General features: G+C 33.2%; 1 protein-coding gene across 1 annotated transcript in view; it reads left to right on the top strand.

Annotated features, from left to right (window-relative positions):
• Positions 1–24,798, top strand: part of PAPPA2 (pappalysin 2) — a 385,692-nt gene that overhangs the window by 187,720 nt on the left and 173,174 nt on the right. The window contains exons 12-13 of the mRNA XM_051998898.1: positions 15,861–15,996; positions 17,971–18,187. Coding sequence (XP_051854858.1) covers positions 15,861–15,996; positions 17,971–18,187 — 353 coding nt within the window. The remainder of the gene's footprint in view (positions 1–15,860; positions 15,997–17,970; positions 18,188–24,798) is intronic.

Genomic DNA, 24,798 nt, shown 5'->3' with positions numbered 1-24,798 from the left:
GTCTCCTTCATTGTAAGATGGGAATAATCACAGCATCCACCTAGAAAGGTTATTATGTGTATCAAATGAGAGAATATTTGTAAAATATTATGTAAAATTTGTAAAATATCAGCTGTGTCTGGCATATAGTAGATGCTTCATATAAATGCTTTTTCCCTTCCCTCTCTAACCCAAATATTCATTTGAATAAAAGAAAAAAAACTTAAAGACACTGAATCAGAATCATCTTTTATAAAGGAGTGAAGGGCTTAGAAATATGGTTCCCAAAGACAAAGGTGCTAGGATTACAAACATGAATAATATACCCAGCAAAACTGAGCATAATCTTATGGTATATATGGGGGTGAGGTGGGGGATGAATGGATATTTAATGAAATAGAGGACTTTGGGGCATTCTTGATGAAAAGAACTGGCTCTGAATAGAAAATATGACATCAAATGATATAGAATCATACTCAAATAACTTTGCTAATCAAAACTGTTTATGGAAATGAAAAGTCCTTTTAAATTCATGGTATTTAATAGATACATGGATATTATTAATAATAATCATTCTAAAAATCAGACAAATGATGTTGAAACCTATCAGCTAAATTCTATTTAATAATTATTTTAAGATAGCCAAAACATGCAAAGGATTATATTTGAAATATAGACAGCAATGGATTAACCTCTGTCATGAAGGAGCTTGCATTAATTATAAAATCCTAGCATTTGAAAGAATATTAGTGGATATCTAGATCAACTTCATATCAATTAACAGGAATCTTTTCTGTGATATCTTTGATGTTTTATAAATGGTCAGCTTTGAAGTCAAGAGGACTTGGGTTCAAATGCTCCCATTCATATCAGATAAATCATGTGAATTTGAGTACAGGCTTACTTCGTATTGATTTTTCCATGTTTCCTGAATTCTACTTTTTTTTTCATTTTTTATAGAACAATGATACAGTAGAACTTAGTGATTCGTTGAAATATATGGAATACGTATTTCAGAGGTTTAGGTCTGAAAAGAAAGCTGTAATTTATATCAACAGTGAGATCAGAAGAATAAATATAAATCAAAGATTTTTAATTACTATGAATAGCATTTTGCAGTTATATCTGGGAATAGCAACTACTATTACATTATTTTTAATTCCTAAAATCATTTTCCTTGAAAGGGGAGAAAAAGAATTTTCTCAAAGACTGAAAGATCACTGTAAGTAACTGAAGATACTTAATTCTTGAGGTTAATACAAAATAAAGCATATACTGTAGTTGGAATTACTTAATCTGATACTAAAATTCGTGAGGTTATATGGAACCTATGAGTTATAACTGCAGTAGATCCTTATGAAAATTATTTTTCTGAACACAAAAAATCATACATATGTCTTTGGGGTATTTTCCCCCCAGGAAACAAAGTCTCAGTTTGGCATTTAAAGCCACTATAATGTGGCACCTAAAACCTTTTAAATCTTATTTCATATTATGCACTTTAATGCATTTTTCAGACTAGTCAAACTGGATGTTTAGGTAGACATGGTATCTTATTTCCCAACTCTCTAACTTTGTTTTTCTTCATTGTTTTGCTTCTCTCCATCTCTTTAGAACTCTTAATTTCTTTTCTGGTCATGCAGTCACCTATAAATGACTTTTCTTGATCTCTATATTCCTTCACACTCTCCCTCTATGATCTTGTGTACTCTGTATATATTGTGAAACGTAAGCTTCTTGGGGACAGGAACTGTTTCGGTTTTGCCTTTTTATTTCCACTTCCAAGAATAGGATCTTGCACATAGTAGGCACTTAATAAGTATTTGTTGAATTTACTTGAATTCTTCTAGCACATTGCAATATCTGCAAGACTTTTTTAAAAAGTTATCTTACATGTAAAATACTATATTTTAGATTATTTCTGATTCCATCCTGCAGTTTGATATAGGGCATGCAAAAATGAAATAAAATGAAATTCTTGCCTTTAAGATATTTATAGTCTAATAAGTAAGATAAAACATAGACGCACACAGTCAGGCTATGAGGTATAATAAAAATCAAAGAATTTACACATAGTTATGAGAAATTTAATGAGAAAGTGATCATGTTAAACTGTGAGAATCAAGGAAGGTTTAATGGAAGAGGTAGTCTTTGATTTAAGTCTGTGTGTGTGTGTGTGTGTGTGTGTGTGTGTGTGTGTTTCTCTTTCTAGCTTTCCCTCTGTCTCTCTGTTTATCTCTGTCTTTGTCTTTCCCTCTTTGCCTCTCTTTCTCTGTATCTCTCCCATTGTGTCTCTCTCTTCTATGTCTCTCTGCCTTTCTCTGTCTCTGTCTTTCCATCTGTCTCTCTCTATCTCTGTGTGTGTACATCTCACATACATACACACAAAGACAAAAAGAAAGTTAGTTCAGGGGTTTCAGTAATGTCTCATACCAATGAGATATATGCCATGTACCAAATATACATCTTCAATATCTCCTTCAGAAACCATAGAGAGACAGATCATTTGTTAATGAATTCTATACTTGCATACATGTGTCAGATTGAATTTGGCATCAACAAAGTTTTTTCTCCCCTTCTACCTACAGAAAAGTTTCAAACTTCATGAATTATTTGCAAATAAAGCAATTTCTGTATGTATAACATGACCCATGTTGATGTCTCTCAGAAAGATTGTGTTTTATTTGTTTAGTATTTCTTAGCCATGAGAAATATGTTTGGATTTTCCAGTCGAGAGAAGAGAGAACCTGTGTTTTATAATGAAAAGTGACCAGAATGGGAATGTAGGAAATCAGGGGTCTCCTAGTTTCATCTTTGAGAGAAGTTGGCTGTTTTACACTCAATAAATATAAAATATTCTCCCTCTGCCTCAGTTTCCTTCTATGTAATATGAAGGGGGTGATATAGAGGAACTGTGTTAGAATTCCAGCTTTAGTATGACTAGCTATAAATTTGGATCAGTTGTTTTGCAAACAGTCTGGATTTCCTTTTCTTCATACGTAGAAAGAAGAGGGTAGCATTAAATGATCTTTAAAGTCTTTTCTAACAGAAAATCTCTGGTGCTAGCAAGCTGAGACACTACTACTTGAACACAGTGTCCATTGTTAATACTAACTAATATTCATTTTCTTCCTTCAAAAATGAGGGGGACTTAAGTTTGTATCTGAGCTCAGCTATGTAGCCTTTCTGCCTAGAAGCTTCCTTGTATATGTAATAAACAACAATCATAAAAATATATAATAACATAGATCAAACCTCATCTCTGTCAGTTACTATCTAAGGTCACAGTGACCTTGGAAAAAATCACTTGTTTCCTGATCCTCTGCTTCTTTATCTGTAAAGGGAGAATGTTGGACTTCTCATATTCATTTCAGCTTTGAATCCATGATTTTATCATCCTATTATACTACGGAGTGTTCTTTAATATTGCTAGTGGATTTGGAAGGAACAATGACTTGGGAATCAGAGAACCTCAATTTCATTCCCAGCTCTGCTTTATATCAACTATGTGACCTTAGGCAAGTAGTATAGCTCCTCTGGGTCCTTTTCCTCATGTGGAATAGGGAGGTAGGCAAAATGAATTCTAAGATCTCTTACAGTTCTAAATCTGACCATTCTTCCAATTCTTTTTTTTATGACTTTATGGATGTCAAGTACAAAGTAGATGTTTCCTAAGATGTCATGTCAAGCCCCAAAAGAACCATGACCTTGTTCTACATGGTCAACATTGACAGTTTTGGAGGTTCCTGGAGTGAAGGAGGGTCAATTCCAATGGAAAGCCACACTATATCACTAAACCCTCCCCACTTTAACCCCCATAAATGTTCTTCAACACATTTATAGCAATTATTATAGCAGAATTATAGCAATAAAACATTTGTGATAGTAAGCAGTAATAGCCTGAAAGAAATAGAAAACTAGCATACCGGGTCATGCTTTCAATTTTTATTAACTTTCTTATTGGGCTGCCTAATTGTCAAGATAGTTAAGTACTACAAATGGCACTTCACTTAATTGAGAGGTCATTTTTTCTGCCAACTTCAGCTTTCTACAACATAGCCAAGAACTTCAAATAGCAAGGCGGGGGGGAAGACCTTTGGTTAGAAAAAAAAAAAAAAAACTAAAACTAGTTCATTTTATTCATAGGAAAATCTTTGAGGTTCTTATTTAGATCTTATTTACTTTTTACATATAATTCCTCTGAAGCTTGATAGTCTGATTTTCTAGACCACAACATATTAGGAGGAAGTAGGCAATTTTAGAAAATGAGAGGAATAAACACCTATTAAGCAAGATCATTGGTGGAATGCATGCACATAATACAATGTTTAGCACGCAGAATAAGTGCTGAATAAATACCACTGAATTATTGTTGTCTTTGTTTTCACATTTAGTCAATGTCCACTTTCACTCCAAAAAGTTATTCTTTAGCCATTGGTTTTGTCCGAGTACATTTAGTCAATTATATGATCAGCCCCTCTTTTTTCATTGTACTTTTCCATAATTTCTTCTGTTCCAGGGTTCCCACAAAAATGAATCAGTTAGAGTTGGTTTCTAATATCACCATCTGGAGAAATATTCCAAGGGGACTCTAGGAGGGAGTCCAAAAACCAGAGTGCCAAACTTCATGCAGAACTGTCACTAATATACATTTAGATATCAGTAAATTGTTCTCTGTCTTATTTTCCTCATGCTTTATAAAGAGATTCACAATTGACAACTATATCATGATAAAATTAACAAGGGAATATCAAAGAATCTCTGTTATTTGCTAAAACGTTGGTGACTTATTTAACAAAATCTAAAAAGAACAGTTTCCTTTACCTTAGAAATTGTTAGGTCTTTTTAACCAATGAAAGAAACATACTCATCATGTGACACTGGGCAAGTTATTTAACCTTTCTGGACCTCAGTTTCCTTATCTGTAAAGTGAAGGGTTTGACATTTACAAGTTATCTTTCATTTGTAAAGCTATGCTTCTATGATCTTTTAAAAAGTCACAACAATCTCAATTCCATTTTTACCCTAATCTTAGAGTTAAATTAGAATCAAAAACAATTTCCTGACAAGGTCTAAGACATTATTTTCCTTATGCAAACCATTAGCTCCTTGAGTGAGGGGAGCTTCTTTGGGTATATTTTTTTCTTAGCATCTCCCCACTCATAGAAAATATTTCACAATTTTTTAAAAAAGAATTAATTAATACCTTTTCCCAGAGTTGAACTTAAGATGAGATTCCCAAACTTTGAAAAACCCATCTCTCTGTAGAAAGTAACATACATTTTTTTTAGATGTTGGGAACATGGGGCTGTGTTCTGCTCAACTATGTATACATTCAATAAGTTTTATTTAGCTTTGTTTTTTTCAAAAATGATGATAAAAGTAGGGAAGAAAGAAAAAAGAAAAAAGAAAGTAATGGGAAGAAGAAAAAGGGAAGAAAATAAGAAGGAAAGAAAAAAAACAGGGAAAGAAGCAAAAAAAAAAAGTCACTGAGTAATCTTTTAAACAAGAGAGAAGAGGAATCAAGTCAGAAAGATGGTTAGATAAGCAGGACAATTCTGAAATTACAGGTTAATCTTATAGCCAAATCCCAATTAATGCAAATAATGAATCCCATAAAGTGATAATATCAGTTTGAATTCATTATGAATGGGCTGTTGCCATTTGTTATTGTTGTTATTATTATTATTATTATTTCAGGTACATGTAAAAATTTTGTAATACATATTTTTATATATTTTTAAAACATTTCCATATGGATCCTATTGGGAGAGAAAAAACAGAACAAAAGGAAAAAAAATAGAAAAAAAGGTGGAAAGAAGGTGAAAATAGTATGTTTTAATCTACATTTGGTCTCCATAGGTCTTTTTCTGGATACAGATGGTGTTTTCCATCCAAAGTTTATTGGGATTGCCTTGGATCACTGAATAGCTGAGAAGAACCAAGTCCATCATAGTTGATAATCACACAATCCTGCTGTTGCTATGTACAATGTTTTCCTGGCTCTGCTTGCTTTATTCAGTATCAGTTCATGTAAATCTTTCCAGGCCTTTCTAAAATCACCCTCTTCAACATTTTTATAGGACAATAATATTCCATTACTTTCATATGCCATAACTTATTCAACCATTCCCTAAGTGATGGGCATCCACTCATTTTCCAATTCTTTGCCACCACAAAAAGAGTTGCTACAAATATATTTGCATATGTGGGTCCTTTTCCCTCTTTTATGATTTCTTTGGAATACAGACTCAGTAGTGGCACATTTATAATCTTTTACACAGGAATAAATTCAAATACTCTTCCTGGATCATCACTTTGTCATCATAAGGGATTAGAATTCTAAAGTAGGCTATCAAAAATAATTGGAATAATGAGCAAATTTGACCATGAAGTATAAAATGAAGTAGAGCAGAGAGTCAAAGAGTTTCGTCAAAGTAACTTGCTGATTATACCAAAACTTCATTTTCAACAACCGAAAAGATGATATTACACATGGATATTACCAATGAATCAATATTGAAATCAGATTAAGGGACTTAAAGAACTCAGTGAAAGTATGAATTAGGCCATGCAGATTATCTTAGATGTATCTGTCATAGCAGTAAGCTCGGATAAAGAATGATCCACTGGAGAAGGAAATGCAAACCACTCCATTATCTTTGCCAAAAAAATCTCATGAACACTATCAAAGTAATGATAGATAAGACACTGGAAGATGAACCCCTCAAATTGGAAGATGTCCAACATGCTATTAGGGAAGAACAGAGGGCAAATACAAGGAGCTTCAGTACTAATAAAATGCCTAGGCCAAAACTAAAAGGAAAATCAGATTCTCCTGTGTCTAGTGACAAAAGGAAAGTCCAATGATGTAAAGTTCAATATTACAAGGGAACCTAGAATCTAAAATCTATGGGCTAAGGTAAAGTGGATGTGGGCAAATGAGAGGTAGAAAGATTAAACATTGATATCTTGGGTAATAGTGAACATAAAGGAATAGCAATGGGGTGAATTTAATTTTGGTGATTACTATATATACTACTATAGGCAAGAAGAGTAATCCTCATAGTCAATAAAAGAGTAAGAAAACTAGTGCTGGGCTATAATCTCAAAACTGACAGAAAGACATCTGTTCAAATCCCAGACAACATCCTCATAATAAAAGTATATGTTTCAACCACTAATGCTGAAGAAGCCAAAGTTGATCAGTTCTATGAAGACTTACAACATCTTCTAGAAATAACACCAAAAAGAAATTATAGTCATTATAGGGGATTCGAATGTTAAAGGAGGTAACCAGATATAATTGGAATAATAAGCGAGTTTGACCATGAAATATAAAATGAAGCAGGGCAGAGAGTAAAAGAGTTTTGTCAAGGTAACTTGCTGGTTATAGCAAACACTTTTTCAACAACCCAAAAGATGATGTTACACGTGGATAACACTAATGGATCAATATTGAAATCAGATTAATTATATATTTTGCAGACAGGGATGGAGAAGTTCTATATAGTTGGTCAAACAAGACCTGAAGCTGACTATGGCTCAGATCATGAGCTTCGTATTGCAAAATTCAGACTTAAATTTAAGAAAGTAGGGAAAACCATCAGATCATATTGGTATATCCTAAACATCATCCCTTATAAAAATGAAGTGAAAGTGATGAATAGATTTAAGGGATTAGGTCTAATATGCAGAATGCCTGAGGAACTATGGGTAGGAGTTCACAACTTTATATAGAAGAGAGCAATGAAAAACATTCCAAAGAAAAAGAGCAAGAAAGCAAAATGGCTGTCTGATGAGGTTTTAGAAATGGCTGAGAAAAGAAAGACAACAAAAAGTAATGGAGAAAGGGAAAGCTATACCCATAGCTTTTTGAATTCTGAGTGCAGAATTAAAAAAAAAAAATAGTAAGGGGAGATAAGAAGGTTTTCTTAAATAAGTAGTGCAAAGATAGAAAAAAGTAGAATAGGTTATTCAAGACACCTCTTCAAGAAAATTAGAGATATCAAGGAATTTTTTGTGTTAAAATGATTAGTATAAAAGACAGAAATGGTAGGATCATATCAGAAATAGAAGAGACCTTTTAAAAGTTGGCAAGAATATAGAGAAGAACAACACAGGAAAAACCTTAACATCATCAATAACCATGATGATGTAGTCATTGATCTAGAGCCAGACATTTTAGAAAATGAAGTCAAGTATGCCATAGGAAACATAGCTAACAATAGTGAAGGCGATGGAATTCCAGCTAAGCTACTTAAAATCCTAAAAAAAAAAAAATGATGTCATTAAAGTGCTATACTTCATATGCTAGCAAATTTGGAAAGCTTAGCAGTGGTCACTGGAATAAAAAAAAAGATCAGTTTATGTCCCAATCCTAAAAAGGACAATACCAAATGATGTTCAAATTACTGAACAATTGTATTCATTTCGCATGCTAGCAAGGTTCTACTTAAGATTCTGCAAACTACACTTTTCAATGAGGTGAAAAAAGGAGAATGAAATATAATTTAGTATTCAAAGTTGTAAAAAAAACAAAGATTAAAAGTTGTTTTTACATGTAATTGAAAAACAATATTTTAAAAAATGAGATTCTGCAAATTAGATTTTAGCAATACATGAAACAAGAATTACAAGAAGAGGAAAATGGTTTTTGAAGAAGCAGAAGAAGTTAACTGGAGACTAAATCACCAAAGTTCACTGGTGTATGGAAAAAGGAAGGGAATTCCAGGAAAAAAAAAAAACACAATCTACTTCTACTTCATTGTCTACATTAATGACTTTGACTTTGTGGTTCATAACAAAATGTGACAAGTCTGCAAAAATATAGAAATCAGATCATCATACTTTTCTTTTGAGGAACTTGTATGCGATTTAGATACAGGAAACTGATTGTATTAAGATTGGAAAAGGAGTAGAATGTATGTTGTATATTGTCAGATAATTTATTTAATTTATATACAGAGTCCATTATGTAAGATGTCAGGCTTGATGAATCAAAAGCCAGAATTAAGGTTGATGGGAGAAATATCAACAATTTCAGATATGTAGATTATACCACTCTGATGGAAGACAGTGAAAAGGAATTAAGAAGTTTTTGGATGAGGATGAAAGAAGAGAGTATAAAAGCTTACTTGAAGCTTAACATCAAAAAAGACTAATATCTTGGCAACTGGTCCCATCACTACTTGTAAACTAAAGGAGAAGAAATGAAATTAAGTGTCAGATTTTATATTCTTGGACTCAAAGACCATTGCAGATAGAGGCTGCAGTAATGAAGTTAAAAGACATTTGTTTGCTCTTTGGAAGGGAACCCATGACAAATCTGGACAATATTCTGGACAACAGAGACATCACCTTGCTGACAAAGATCTCTATAATCAAAGTTATGGTTTTTCCACAAGCAATATATATTCATGAGTGTTGGATTACAAAGATTATACAAGGAGTATTACAGAATCTAGGGTTCATTAGAATTGTGATGCTATAGAAGACTTTTGAAAGTCTTGTATGGCAAAGATACAAAATCAATCAATACTTATTCACATTATTCACTGAAAATTCAAATACTCAAGCTGAACTTTAACTATTTTTGCCATAGAATGAGAAGATGGGATTCATTGGAAAAGACCTTGATGTTGGAAAAGATTGAAGGCAAAAGGAAAAGGGGATGGCAAAGGATGAGATGAATAGATAGAATCATGGAAGCAGTGAACTTGAATGTGGATAGACTTTGGGTGATAAAGGAGGATAGAAGGACCCTGTGTGCTATGGTCAATGGAATCAATCACAAAGAGTCAGACACGATTGAATGATGGAACAACAACAAATTTAAATAGTATGAATTTGACTACATGCAACCATTTCCCAAGATTCATTTTTTTTTTCACTAACAGGGACTTAGCTGTACTTAAAAAAAAAAAGGAGGAGAAAGTAAGAGACCTACAGTTTCATGGATAGTTCTTTTTTTCTCTTCAATTTTTGATATGAAAATGCCTAATTTAGTTGGTGTTTGTTAAGTTCGGAATAAAACCAAAAATTAACAAAAAAAGGATTCTCCCCTCTTTCTTGGTTATATGTCTCTAAGTCTCTAATCACCAACGGATTGATCTCAGGCACTATTGATCAGCCACTTCTTGAGTATTTCCTCTTCTCCTTCAGAACTGAGAAGTGCCCATAGCTGAGAGAAAAATGAAGGGCACAGGGGGAAAACAACAAGCCAGTAACAAACCCAAAACATTTTGAAACCTCAGAGAAGATTCTTTTCAAGTTTGTGGTGCAGTCTTTAGGTCAGTTCTGTAGGGACCACTACAAAGAATGACCAGAAAGCTAAAATACTTGGCCTGCCTGTTTACTAAGTGGGTCTGGGCTTAGTGGGCAGACAGAGGGTTTTCTCTCTCTCAAACTATTCTGAATTACATGAAACATTCCTTTATCTTAACATCTCACCACTGGCCCCAGTTGGCTTGGTTGATTTTATATGGAACCTTTGGATCATAGAGCAACTGAGAATTTGAGGTTAGTTTTACTTTTCACTTCCTTTTTATTCAAAGAGTTATGGATTAATGAATTTTACTGTTGTCCCCTATGGTCCTGAGGGCTGTCACCTGGTCTTAAGAAAATCTGGGATTTTCTGAAAAGGTCTTATTTTTTTCCTATGATTGATAAGAGAGATGGTATGGATTTGCATCCTTGAATCATTTGCTTTAAAGGACACTTTGGAAATATTGTTCCTTCAGGAGTTTTTAAGATTCAGATCTAAGGCTTTTTAAGACTGGTGTTGATGGTAGACATTTTTCCCTGTTATTAATTGTAATCTGTAATTTAAGGAGATGACTAGATATAGCAAAGGTCCAGGATCACTGGAAGGATAGGAGATATTAATTTGTCTCTCCAATTCTAAATAAACTTGAGATCAATACTGTTGGAATCTCTTAGGCCTTGGCAATTAGGATACTTTATAGGCTGAATCATACTAAATAAAGTCAAAATTGGGGAAAACAAAAAGAAAATATTTAAGGTGAACCTCCAAGTATATAGACAAGAGGAGAATTTTTTTTAGCTAATAATGACCATGATGACATAAAATGTAGTAGTAAGAACCCTCAAGCACAAGGACAAAAAGGGGAAATTCTTAGACAGCATAAATGTCCTAATATAAGAAAATTACTCCTGTTTTCAATTCAGTAAGTATTTATTAAGCACAAAATGAAAGACGTTGTGCTAAGCCCTTGGGAGTTGGGAGGAAAATGCAGAGATTGACCATAAGGCACTTTATGTGCTCCTAGGAGGAGTTGGCCCAGAAATGAAACTAGAAGGTAATTTAAGAGAGGGAGAATGGACTAACAACCAGGAAGGTGAGGAAAACATTCTTACATGAAGTAACACCTGTATTGAGCCTTGAATAAAGATTTCAACAGTTAATGGAGAAGAATTGTATAAAGACAAGGGGATGGAAGAAAAAATGAAAAAAAACATTATTAACAATAATTCTAAAGAAGGTATTATGGTAGAGATTTGGCTCCATAATAAGGAAGTTCCACTTTTGATACATACTGGTTTTTGTGATCTTGGGCCAGTCCTTAGCATTTCAGTTTTTTAGGCAATTCTATAAGACTGTAAGTTTTAGAGAAGGTATCCATGTATATTAATAGAAAAAAAACTTTCCTAAACCAGAAATTTATTGCATCAATTGGTACCTCTATCTCAGATAATTTTAAAGAAATGAACCACATAGCTACTTCTAAGAGGATGAGTAATCAAAAATAGTTAAGCATTCTAGACCCAATGGGTCAAGCCCATAGACATCTCAGAAGACAGGAGCCATTAAGGAGCATTCTTTAGTCATTAAGTAAAAGAAGAGATGCATGACAGAGAAATCCCTGAATTCCTAGACTTTCGGAATACTTATAGTTAACATTTATGTAGCAATCTAAGGTTTATAAAACTCATTATATGCTTTACCCTAAGGATGTTATTACTATTCCCATTTTCATAGCTGATGAAACTGAGCCCAAGAGAAGTTAAATGATTTTACTTTTACATTAAACTTTTAGAATCTAAACTTACTTTTTTGTATTAGGGATAAGTAGGACTTTAGTAGACTTCCGGATTCTTTGGCACTGATGAAGGGTATAAATGTGCTACATGGGGGACACCATAATCTTGAAGGAATCTGAGTTTTTAATTTTCTACACTAAAATAGCATTATATAGTCATGATAGGATATCCACTGTATGAGAATGTAAAGGGCCTGGATTTAGAGCTAGAGCTTAAATCTTGGTTGTGGTACTATCTGTGTCACCTTCAAAAGTCCTTTCTGGTTTTTAAAAAAAGGATCAAAATTTAAGAATAACTTAAAGGATCAAGATGAAATTATATACTTCTTTTTTTTTGCTGAAACAATTGGAGTTAAGTGACTTGCCCAGGGTCATACAGCCAAGAAGTCTTGAATGTCTGAGGTCAGATTTGAACTCAGGTCCTCCTGACTTCAGGGCTATTTACTACACCAACTAGCTGCCCCTGAAAATATATACTTAATTATTTGCTTAAGGTCAATACTGTTGGAATCTTTTAGGTCCTAGCAAATAGGTGACATCATACAGTGAATCATACTAAATAAAGTCACAACTGGGGGAAAACAAAAGGAAAATATTTAATGTGAACTTCCAAGTATATGGACAGAAGGATAAATGTTTAACTAATAATGCCTTTATTAAGGCAAATAAAATAGAAATAACATGATGATTTTTTTTTAATTTCAAACTAAAGTTATAATATCTATTTGTAATTTTTGTATCTAAAGCATATTTTCACAGGAGAAATTATAGTCAAATTATTTTATCTACTGATGCTCAATGTATGTTATATATTTAAAAACATTATTCTTAAAAAGAGTACCTGACATAAAAAATATTAAAAACACCTCGCTTTAATGGATCATTTAGAAGAAACATAAATCTTTCCTTGTGTATGACTAGTATATTGCTTGATGGACAAAGCTTGTACTTTCCTAATGTAGTAGTTTTTCTTCATTAGAATGGGAGTACAAAATATGGCTCACTGTTTTGCTAAAGATTTCCATCTGGAATGCTTTTAGAGTTGCATATGCAACTAGGCATTTGGCATACCATGTCCTGATGCTAGTTGTATTTCTGGGAGGTACAGTCATTTCCCCTCTCCAGATCAGTTAAAATCATGTTCCCTCATGTTTTTCATTAAGATACAGCCTGAAAATCTTAGCACTGAGTCTTCACATAAACTGAGACACAAGATATCTTAACAGCCCCAGCAAAAGGCCTTTGGAGTCATTTGGCTTTTAAAGATCTTAAAGGTAGACATGAAAAGTTGGTCTTGTGCTCAGGCTGAAAAGAAGAGGTATTCACATCATGAAAACAACCACTAGACCAGCTGGTTTCCTGATGGATGGTGTTAGTAAAGAGACCAGGAAGAGGCAATGAGAAGATTAATTTTTCCTGTCCTTCCTTGCAGTCATTCCCTTCCATCAGATTTAAGGCTTGCTGGATGGAAGCCACCATATGCTTACTTGGTCTTTGTATTTGTATCCTGATGAGACTTGTTCTGCCAGTACCAAGCTTTCATCTAGCAGGTCTCTCTTCTCTCTCTCTCTCTCTCTCTCTCTCTCTCTCTCTCTCAACGAAATGGAAAAGGTTAAGAAAGTTCCTTTGGGGACTTTGAAGTTTTTTTCTGTTCCAGTGCACCCAGGGTTGAGGTCTTTGGAATGGTTTTTTGGTTACCTTGTGAGATATTTCAAATTTTGTTCTTAAATGACCCCAAACTAGCCTGTTCCAGAAGATTCAGTGTTAAAGAATTGGTTGATAAAATGCAAAGCTTCATAAACTTTTTTGACATAACCTCTTTTTATTTGAGAAATTTTTGCATGACCCTGGGTTTATAGGTATGTAAAATAACTGTACAAATCAAATATTTATTGATAATAAATCATAATTTTGTGACCTCCCCATTCAGTTATCCCCATATGGGTGGTGACTCGCAGTTTAAGAAGATTTAGTGGATAGATAGATGGACTTTTTACCATAATGAGTTCAAAACTTAACTTGTAAACTACATGTGACTTTCAGCAAATTACTTACCCTTATTCAATCTCAATTTTCTCAAATGTAAAATAATAAAATTGGACTCAGTGGGGTATAAGACCCCTTCTAGATACACATAGATGATTCTAAGACTCTTTGCTACAATCTGTACACGATGGGTCCAGGTATTTTCTTCTTTCCCTTTCTTCCCCTTCCCTTTTCTCCCTTTTCTCTTACCTCTCTCTTCCTCTGTCTTTCCCTCTTTTCCCCTCCACTTTCTCTCCTTTCCTTCCCTCCCTTAGATAGTTTTGTCATGACAAAAAGATAAAGGATAAAGGGAAGGATGGAAATGAAATAGAGGACAGTTATCATTTTTCCTCAGCAGGGATGATGTTGAAGTGAGAGATTTTTTGCTATGATGCCTTCCTGCATTTATCAGGTTGTATTGATTAAATCAACCATACACATTATACAAATGACTGCTTTGGTGATAGAGAGAAACCACAAATTGGTTAAACAGATCGAGTAGCTTTTAGTATATGGGAGCTCATCACATTAATTTCCCTCTTATTGGGTGTTACATCCTGCTCTGATTTTGGGGGGCAGATTTTTTTGGGGAAGTTAATCACTTTTGTTTCATGGATGATTCCATTGAAATCATCTTAATACTGATGAATTACATTATATATATGCACCAAAGAAGTTGGAAATTTGTCTTCAATAGCAATTGAGATCAGTTCCAATGTGTTTAAGAGGAAATAGATAAAAAGTAGCAAAGTTGGGGAGTATAAAACTTTGTTACTCATTGTCTTTGAGAGCAGTTTCTATTAAAAAAAAAAAAAAGACTGCAGGGGCAGCTTAGGTGGCATAGTGGATAGAGTACTAGCCCTGAAATCAGGAGGACTTGAGTTCAAATGTGATCTCAGACATTTAATACTTCCTGGCTATGTCACCCTGTGCAAATCACTTGACCCCAATTGCCTCAGGGGAAAAAAGGCTGTATTTAAATATGTAGAGTACAGAGCCCAAGATATATTTATAGATACAGAATTGGAAGGAAACTTAAGAGTTTAACTAGTTCAACTCACCTTCAGCTTAAAAATGGGCAAACACCTTGGCCAGAATCATGAAGATAGAAAGGAGCAGAACCAATATTCTAAGCTATGGTCTCTGCTATTTCCATGGTACTGTGCTGCCCTCTAATCATTAAAATCATTACATTCTAGGAAACAAAATGATTTCAGGAAAGCATCTGGTATTCCTGCCTCCAGGCAGTTGTCTGAATCATAACTAAGTAATTTCTGGTTGCAGGGAGGGATAGGATTTCTAGTGAGTGTATAACCTGTTCTGGTGGTAACATAATCATAGTGGTGGAGAAGACACTGATAATTCAAGCTATGATCTCAGCAAATCATACTTCCCATATCCAGTCTCTTTCTACTTTCTTGCCCTATATTGTCATCACCATGAGAACTCTATTGAGTTTCCTGGTTTCTGGAAAATGCTTTGTTCTGCTCCTGCTTCACCCTCCACCTCATTCCCTCCCTCTTATGGTCTGGAGGATATGTTCCTTGCCTGAAGTTCTCTAGAGTACAAAAAATCCACAAATTCCTTTAGAGTTCAGCATTAATCTTTATTCAAAAGCAGATTATTCTTCATTATGTCTGATTGAAATATGTCATACTACAATTTTGTGTGTTGATAGTGATAGTGTTTGGTAGACTAGAACCATTTTAATGGCTCCTTTACTGTAATGTGGTAGATTTTTTATTGATATAAAAATAGATTATGAGTCACATCTATGTGTGCACTTGTGCCTAGGTATGCTTTGACAGACCTGGTGTGGCCACCACAGTTTTCATTTTCTTGGCATCTGATGGTATGGTCCATGGTGAAAAGCAGCGGCCAACAGTGACTCTTCATTTGAGTGACGCCAATGGACAAAACCATTCACTTGGTAAGTGCTACTTTTCTCTCTTTGTGAATAGGAGGAATGCTAGTCACAGAGAAGATTTCAGGAACCCCCAAATGAGGGAGACTCATTCTTTCTTTCCATTTTGATCCTTTCTTACTTTTACTGTACCGCTTATATACTGAACATTTCCTTTAGAAAAAAAGAAAGAAAGAAAGAAAGAAAGAAAGAAAGAAAGAAAGAAAGAAAGAAAGAAAGAAAGAAAGAAAGAAAGAAAGAAAGAAAGAAAATGGGAAAAAAAAAGAAAAACCAAATGTAAATGAAATCACATATAGAATACAGCCAATAGTATTTATTCCACTCTATTTTTTTTGGAATTATGTCTATGACCTACATATACTTGGCCAAAATCTGAATTCATCTTGTTATATACTTTTTTCTATAATGCTAACTTCTATCTATCTCAGAGTGATGCTCATTAAATCAATCACTAAGCCTTTATTAAATGCTTACTGTTCAGTAATTACATAACCAGGTATTGGCTTAGACACTGGGATTATAAATAAAACAAATGTAACAGTCTACTCCCAAGCGACTTATATTCTAGTTAGAGAGGCAACAACAACAACAAAAAAGACATATCTGTATGATAATAATTATATACAGACTGATAACTAGAGGATAAATACAACAATGGAGTTAAATATATGGTAGGGCACTACATACAAATACACACATTCACAATATATATTATATAATTCTACATGCACTATACATGTACATATATGTATATCTGTACATATACATATATCCTACATAAAAGTGTGTATTTGTGTGTGTGTGTATAAGGATGACATTAATATTTCAAGGCATCAGGAAATGCTTCACATAAAAGATTATGTTTGATCTACATCTTGAAGGATTCCATTAGGCAAAGGTAAAGATAGAAATACTTTCTATGTATGGAGGAAAGCTAATGTTAAGACATAGAGATGAGAAATGAAGTGTCCTAAGGAAGGGACAGTAGGCCACCTTCAAAGGATTGCAAAGTGAGGGAAGATGTATAATAGAAAATGAGTCTGGAAAGATAAATTGTGGGACAAATTAGGAAGGGTTTAACAGCTAAAAAAGAGTTAATATTTTATTCTGTAGGCAAGCGGAAACAAAACTGTGAGGATAAGCTAAAATAATGGTTATGAAAACATTTAAAATATAATTTAAATATGGAGGGAAAATATTTTTTGATGAGTTATTTTCCTCTTCTCTGGGTTTATGTCCTTCCTCAATATAGAATGAAAGAAACCTTAATGGAATACCCCAAAGAACTGCTCCTGAGCAGGCTAATAACTTGTTTTTTTCTTACTATCCAGAGAGAGACTGATATGTCATTTTTTCTCCATCTCAATATAAGAGGTTGAGAATCACTGATTACCTACAAACATTAGGTAGGTTGTTCTTTTCTCATGATCTTTCCAAAGGGACCGACCCAGAAGGAAATGCATGAACTACCACAAAGATCTAGTTGAGAAAGGGATCTTGGCATTGAAAATATTCAAAACAAGATCCCATTTTAGACTCTTTTAGCATTACAATTCTAAAATAACATGTTCCAGAAAGCTGGGGGAAACTAACCAATCAGATCACCAACATTAAAAAAGTTCCTTTTGCTGGCACATACAGCTCCAGGCTTACTGACTCCACCAGGAAGTTCCATCTATCAAGATTATAGTTCTACCTTTACCACTTGTGTTGCTCTTCTCCGCTGCCATGAACTTGTGCTCCTTCCTCCTTTTTATCCTCTTCTCTGAGATGGACAACATAATATACAGTGACTGCATTTAGTGGGCATGGTTTTAGCTGGATTTTTTTTTATATTTTATTAAACACAAAATTTAAATATATATATATATATATATATTTAGTAAGAACTAAGTTTTTTTGCTCTGCATTGCCAATAAATTTCCTGGTCAGATGTTACAGTTTGAAGTTCTTTTATAGCATCCTTTCTTTCCCCTGCAGGAACCTATGAACTATCATGCCAACATAACCCATTGGCAATTAATGTGACCCACAATCTGAATTTTATTTTTCACCGAATCACCGCAGTGCTGCTTAATTTTTCTTCACCATTTGTGGGAATCTCAGCAGTGGCCCTAAGGACTTCCTTAAATATTAACCCATCAGTCCCCAACAACTGTATCCCGGGTCATGAAGGACATGGACACCAACAATCAAGGTACATGGTCTCTTTATGCTCTTCTTTCTCTTGCTAGTGAAGTCCATGTTTTAAGATGGGTGTTCAGTAGTTATAACTCCATAAGTATGACTAATAAAATTATTCAGGATACTAAAATAGAATGTCAACATTTATGAAGGAGAACATGAGTATTGTATTTTAGAATTTATTCTTTGCTTGGTCAGATTTTTCTATTTATATCTCATTATTCCCTTTTCCACACTTTCTATTTCAGTGATATTTGATCACTATCCTCATTACATTGTCTTGCCTTTCCCTTCCTGCCTTTCTTTGTTCATACAATTTCCCTAGTTGTTTCTTGTTGAATCAGCTTGCAGGTGTGTGTGTGTGTGTGTGTGTGTGTGTGTGTGTGTGTGTAAAAATTTCCCCCCTCAAATGTTTCATTGTGGCATGAAAATCACATTGGTTTCTAAAGGCAATGCCAATGGAGCTCAAATTTGACTGGGTCTTGGAAGTTTGGAGAGACTTTGATGCCAAGAACTTGTCTGTCATCTTTCTTAGGACTAATGAAGCAAAACACAGGAAAGATATTTCATCAGGCTGACTGAATGAGAAAGACTTTTTGTTGCCCCATTAGTACTTCTATACCATTTAACCAAGTTATAGGATAATTGTAAACTTCACTAATGAAAAGGGTACCCACATCAATGAAATCATATCTATATCTATTTATATATCTATATATATGTATGTATGTATTGAGACAGATATGTACATGCAGAGTTGTGTAAATGTGGATGAATATTGGTAAGTTCTACAAGGGTGATATCCATGTTTCATCTATTTATTTTTATTTATTTTTTTGGAAATGAATGACTCAATGAGACATCATGTTTCATCTATTTAAAAAAATATTTTTACAATATCTAGCATGGTAGTTTGTGAACTATAGACAACTAATAATAAATTCTTTTTTCAAGGAGCACATTTTACATAAATATAATTGTTGAAAATCCAAAGCAGAGGAAAATATTTTTCCATCATTATGAAACATGGGCCAGGGTTACATGGTTATTTTTATTCTATGTAGAGAGTTATTTCTACTCTTTCTTACTTATTTCATTCTGAGTGATCACTTATCAGATTTTATTCTTGATGCTAGTTTAATTCCAAAACTTAAACTATGGATCTTATTTCAAAAAACTTGGTGCCAGTCTTCACCTGTTCCAATTCCAGTCTTCAACTGGCATTGTGTCTTGTATCTTGAGACACTGAAGCTATCTTCCCTTTATGACATTGCCCTCACCCTCATATTTCTCCTAATATCTTAGATTTATCTTTCACTCTAGTTTTGAAGTTTTCTCTCCTAGCGGCCTCTGAATAGGTCCCCTCTCACTGGTCAAGTTGAGTTGAAAATTATGTCTTATCACTGGTGGATGTATTTTCAAATTTCTTTTTTCTTTCCCTTCTTTCTCTCATTCTTGTTCTTCTCTCTCTTCTCCTTTCTTCTCAAACTCTTCTTTCTTTTCCTCTTCAACACCTATCATAATGACTAACAAATTATAATTGCTTGCCAATTGATTTCTTTATTGATTTATTAATCTTTTAGTTCCGTTGTATAGTCTAAGAGTATCAACTCATGACTCATACCTGGATCTCTTTCATATAATAGTAAATATCATAGGATTTAATTGGAAAGGATCTTAGATATCATGTAGTTCATCCATCCCCCTCATTTTATAAGCAATAACAAACTTGTACATTTCCTTATGCAAAAGGGAACAAAATTCTCTCATGTTCTGCTATGCGCAACAATCTTTTTTCTACTTTGTATTTAATTTTAAAATAAATACATTAAAAGGAGAATTAAAGGATTACATATTAAACTTTTATTATCATAACATAAGCATTTTTGTTTTTTTTTTTGTTTTTAGTATCATTCCCAAATTACAAAGAGCTTTATTCTCTCATTATTATTTATTTGTTTTTAGGATTATTTTCTCTTTTTTAAATTTTAAGTTTTAGATATTCTCTCTCCTTTCGGTGCCTTCCCCACCTACTACGAAGAAAAGCAAAATGATATCAATTATACATGTGAAACCATGGAAAACATATAAATATTAGCCATTACAAAAAAAAAGAAAAGTCAAAAAATTATACTTCAATTTGAGCTCAAAGTTCATCACTTCTTTCTCTGGAGATGGATAGATTTTTTTCATCATGAGTTTTTTGATTTTGTTGTATTAATTTGAGTAGACAAGTTTTTCAAAGTTGATCAACATTACTGTTACTGTGCACAAGATCTTTTCACTTCAATTTTCATCAGTTTATCTAGGTCTTATCACTTTCTTTCCCATGAAGCCCCATTCCCCATCATTTCTCATAGAAAAATAGTGCTCCAAGACAATTCTATACCACAATTTGTCCAACCATTAACCGATTGATAAACATCCCTTTGATTTCTAATTCTGTGGTATCACTAAAAGAGCTGCTATAAATATTTTTGTACATGTATGTCCTTTTCTCTTTTATTTGATCTCTTTGTAGTACAGATTTAGTAATGCTATTGGTGAGTATACAAGAAGTATGCAGTTTAATAGCTCTTTAGGCACAGTTCCAAATTGTTCTCCAGAATGGTTGGTTGGACCAAGTTGATAACTCCACCAATAGTTTATTTCCTCACTCCCTCCAGCGTTTGTTATTTCTGATAGGTACAAGGTGGTATCCAAGATTTAATTTTCATTTATTTCTCTACTCAAAAATAATTTAGAACATTTTTTTATATTGCAATAACTGGCAGTCCAATAAACTCTCTCTTGTGACAAGTTAACATAGCCAATCAGAACAAATCCATACATTTTCCATGTTCAAAAATATGTGTTTCATTGACCCTTCTAGTCAATCACCTTTTTTGTTAAGAGTTGAGAAATATACTTCATCATTAATCCTATGAAGTCATGGTTGGCTATTGCATTGATAGTAGTATTTGTTTCACAGTTGCTTTTTGATGTTTAATCATACAAATTGTTCACCTGGTTCTACTCAGCTTCCTCTGCCTTAGTTCTTACAAGTCTTTCTGAGTTTCTCTGTCTCAATCCCTTTGGACATTTCAATGGTAAAGTAATATTCCATTATATTCCTAAACCATATTTTTATCATTCTCCAGACAACCCTTTAGCTTCCTCTTGTTTGCAACTTACAAAGTAGTGCTTTAAATATCCTTACAAATATGGATCCTTTTTCTCTGTTTTTGACCTCTTTAGGATATATATGCCTAGTAGTAATATCACTCAAAATGTATGAACAGTTTAGTTGCTTTTTAGATATATTTTTCAATTGCTTTCCAGAATGGTTGGATCAATTTACAGCTTTAACAACAGTATATAAGTGTGTATTTCCTCACATATCCCATCCAACATTTTGTTTTGTTTTTTAGTCATATTTGCCAATTAAAAAGGGCATGAAGTATACTACTGGTCTGTATCCCTAAGAAATCATAAAAGAAGGAAAAGGACCCCATGTGCAAAAATGTTTTTGTGATAGAAAATAATTGGAAAACTAATGGATGCTCATCAATCGGGGAAATGGCTGAATAAGTCATGTTATATGATAATAATGGAATATTATTGTTCTATAAAAAATGATGAATAGGCTGATTTTAGAAAGATCTGGAAAGATTTACATGAACTAATCAGAGTGAAGCAAGTAAAACACTGTACATAGCAACAACAAGATTGTGTGATCAATGATGATAGATTTGGTTCTTCTCAGCAACTCAGAGATCCAAGGTAATTCTGATAACTTCTGGATGGAAAACACCATCTACATCCAAAGAGAACTGTGGAGATTCAATGTGGATCAAAACATACTATTTTCCCTTTTTTAATTCTTTTGTCCATGGTTTTTCCTTTTTCTTCTGATTTTTATTCTCTCCCAATATGGCTTGTATGGAAATATGTAAAAAATGAATATATGTATATAACCTAAAAATTAACAAAATACAAAAAAGACATGAGTTGTTTTATTTTGCATTTCTTTTATTGTTAGTTATTTGAAGTAATTTTTTCATGTGATTGTTGATAGTTTGTTTTCATTATTTTGGGAACTGTCTAATGATATCTTTTGACCATTTACTTATTAGGAAGTAACTCTTGTTTTTATACATTTGAATCATTTCTCTATAGATCTTAGATACTATCAAGAATTCACTGACAAAATTTCTCAGCTAACTTTCACTTTTAATATACCTCCTACTTGGTTAAGAACTTGCCTCCTCTCCCTCATCATAGAACTCTAATTTATTATGGATAGCTAAGACTTATATCTAAGTCTTGCATCTATTTGGATATTATTGTAGAAGATGATGTGAGATGTTAGTCCAAATTCACTTTCTGTTAAATTTTTAGTTTTCCCAACTTTTTTTTTTTTTGTTGAATACTGATTCCTTACTCTTATAGTTGAACTTTGGAGTTGATTGAATACTGTGATGCTTTGTTTATTTGCTACTATAATTTGTGCTCAACTTTTCTATTTTTTTAAATCAGTACCAAATATTTTAACATTATTGTTTTATAATATAGTTTGAGGTCACTTATTACTAAGTTCCCTACCTACTCTTTAAAAAAAAAGGATTTTCATGGGATTTGTTATCTATTATTGTTTCAGATAAATTTTGTAATTATCTTTGTTAGCTCTATAAAGGATCTCTTTATTTGTTTGATTTATATGGCTTGGAATAAATAAAGCAATTTAGGTAGTACTGTCATTTTATTATCATGATCCAATTAATAATCTTCTAAATTATGTAGGTCTATCTTTATAGAGTAATACAAAATACTCTTCACAGAAATAAAGATAGACGTACATAATTTAGAAGATTATTAATTTTGTAGTTGAATTCATAAAATTTCTGTATTTTTTTTTGGTAAGTAGATCCCCCAACGTTTTATACATTCTATAGTTATTTTGATTGGAATTTCTCATTCTGTTGAAGTTGTGTTGATAATACACACACACACACACACACACACACACACACACATAAAGGCTGATGAATTATATCTAAATCTCACATTTAACTGATGAAGAAACTGAGATTCAATGTGATTGAGTGATTTAAGACTATATCAGTTACAAATAGCATTAATACAAATATAAATAAATGAGTAGGTCTTACAGTAATATTTCACTATTATCATTTCTTCCTCCAACTAGCTCCTACTAAATAATTAGTTATTATTTAGTCATTCTTATTCTTTTTATCCTTTTTTTATCCTATTTTTTAATTCTTTTCTATATCAGTCCTGCCTTCAATATATGGCACCCTACTAGTTCACAATTTATACAAAAAGGCATTTTTTATTACATCTCAAGTCAGGTTTGGCATCCTCTGTTTTCTTATGGGGGAGAGGAAAGAAGAACTGAAGGAACAGTATCTCACATGATCTGTTAGCATTAGCATGGCAGGTACTTGTATTTTTGTTTGAATAGAACTTTTATTTAGTTCCAAAATATCTTTTTTTTTTTTACCCAATTCACCAGTGGGAAAAACTTACCTATTTCTTTTCCCCTCTATCTCAAAACTCCTGGTAACCTACTAAGCTAAACTTTATTCCTTGGGGTTTTTGTCCAGTATAGGACGGGACATTCAGGTCCATTCAGTCTCTTAATTGATTTTAATTTTTCTTTTATTATTATTATTATTATTTGCTGAAAGTCAATTGAGTGATATTCTGAGATTTATGAGCACTCTCATTCCAGAAACCTCTGGAGGTTTTTTTTTTTTTTTCTTTTTGACAAAACACACAATAGTAAGTTATATTTATTCAGAATGAGATCAAATCTCACGGGAACCTCAAAGAAATCAGCACATTACAAATTATCCAGAGGTAAAGACTATTCTATGTTTTACATCATATAGCTCAGAGATACCAAATTGTAAGCGTAGCAACAATCTGAATGCATAAAGCAGCCTGTCCTAATACTAACAGGGAGGTTGATTAACTGATCATTACTGGTTCCTCTTTCCCCCCTTTGATATGACACTATATGAAAAACAACTTTTATGTGCGTGCATCTCAACCAGTGGAAATAGGATATGATTCTCTAGTTTACACAGAATATATTTGGAATGCATGGAGGTTTCCAAGCCACATGTGATTGACAGAAGCAATGCAAATTGGCTGCTTACTCTTAGCAAGCAAATCAGTGTAATAGGGTAACATGTTAACAGGCAAGCTGACAGACACCCGTGTCTCTCTCTGGTACTGGAGGAGCTGACTGAGATTCTTAAGCCATGTGCATTTACTAAAAAATAAATTAGGCACGAGTCTGTATGGGCAGATCTATATCAAACACAGTTGTATATATGAACACGCTATAAACTATGAAACCCTCAAATTCTGGGCACAAAGGGATTCCTGACCACTGCCATCCTACCCCTTATGACCTGAATTCCCTTACCCCTTGAGCAATACAGTCTTTTAATTGAAACTTTTGTCTCTAAGTAACCATACCCTTATTCATCATGCTCTTCCTTGTTTAGGAAATGGAAGCAGCAGATTTACTTGACATAAAAAAGATGATATGTAGATTTTAATGATTCAGAATTTATTAAAAATTGATAAATTTGCCTATCATAGTTAGTTCCT

This window comes from Antechinus flavipes, chromosome 4 (genome assembly GCF_016432865.1).
Source record: "Antechinus flavipes isolate AdamAnt ecotype Samford, QLD, Australia chromosome 4, AdamAnt_v2, whole genome shotgun sequence".
Classification (NCBI taxonomy): domain Eukaryota; kingdom Metazoa; phylum Chordata; class Mammalia; order Dasyuromorphia; family Dasyuridae; genus Antechinus; species Antechinus flavipes.
Note: the sequence above shows the minus strand (reverse complement) of the source record. Positions and strands in the feature narration are given on the sequence as shown.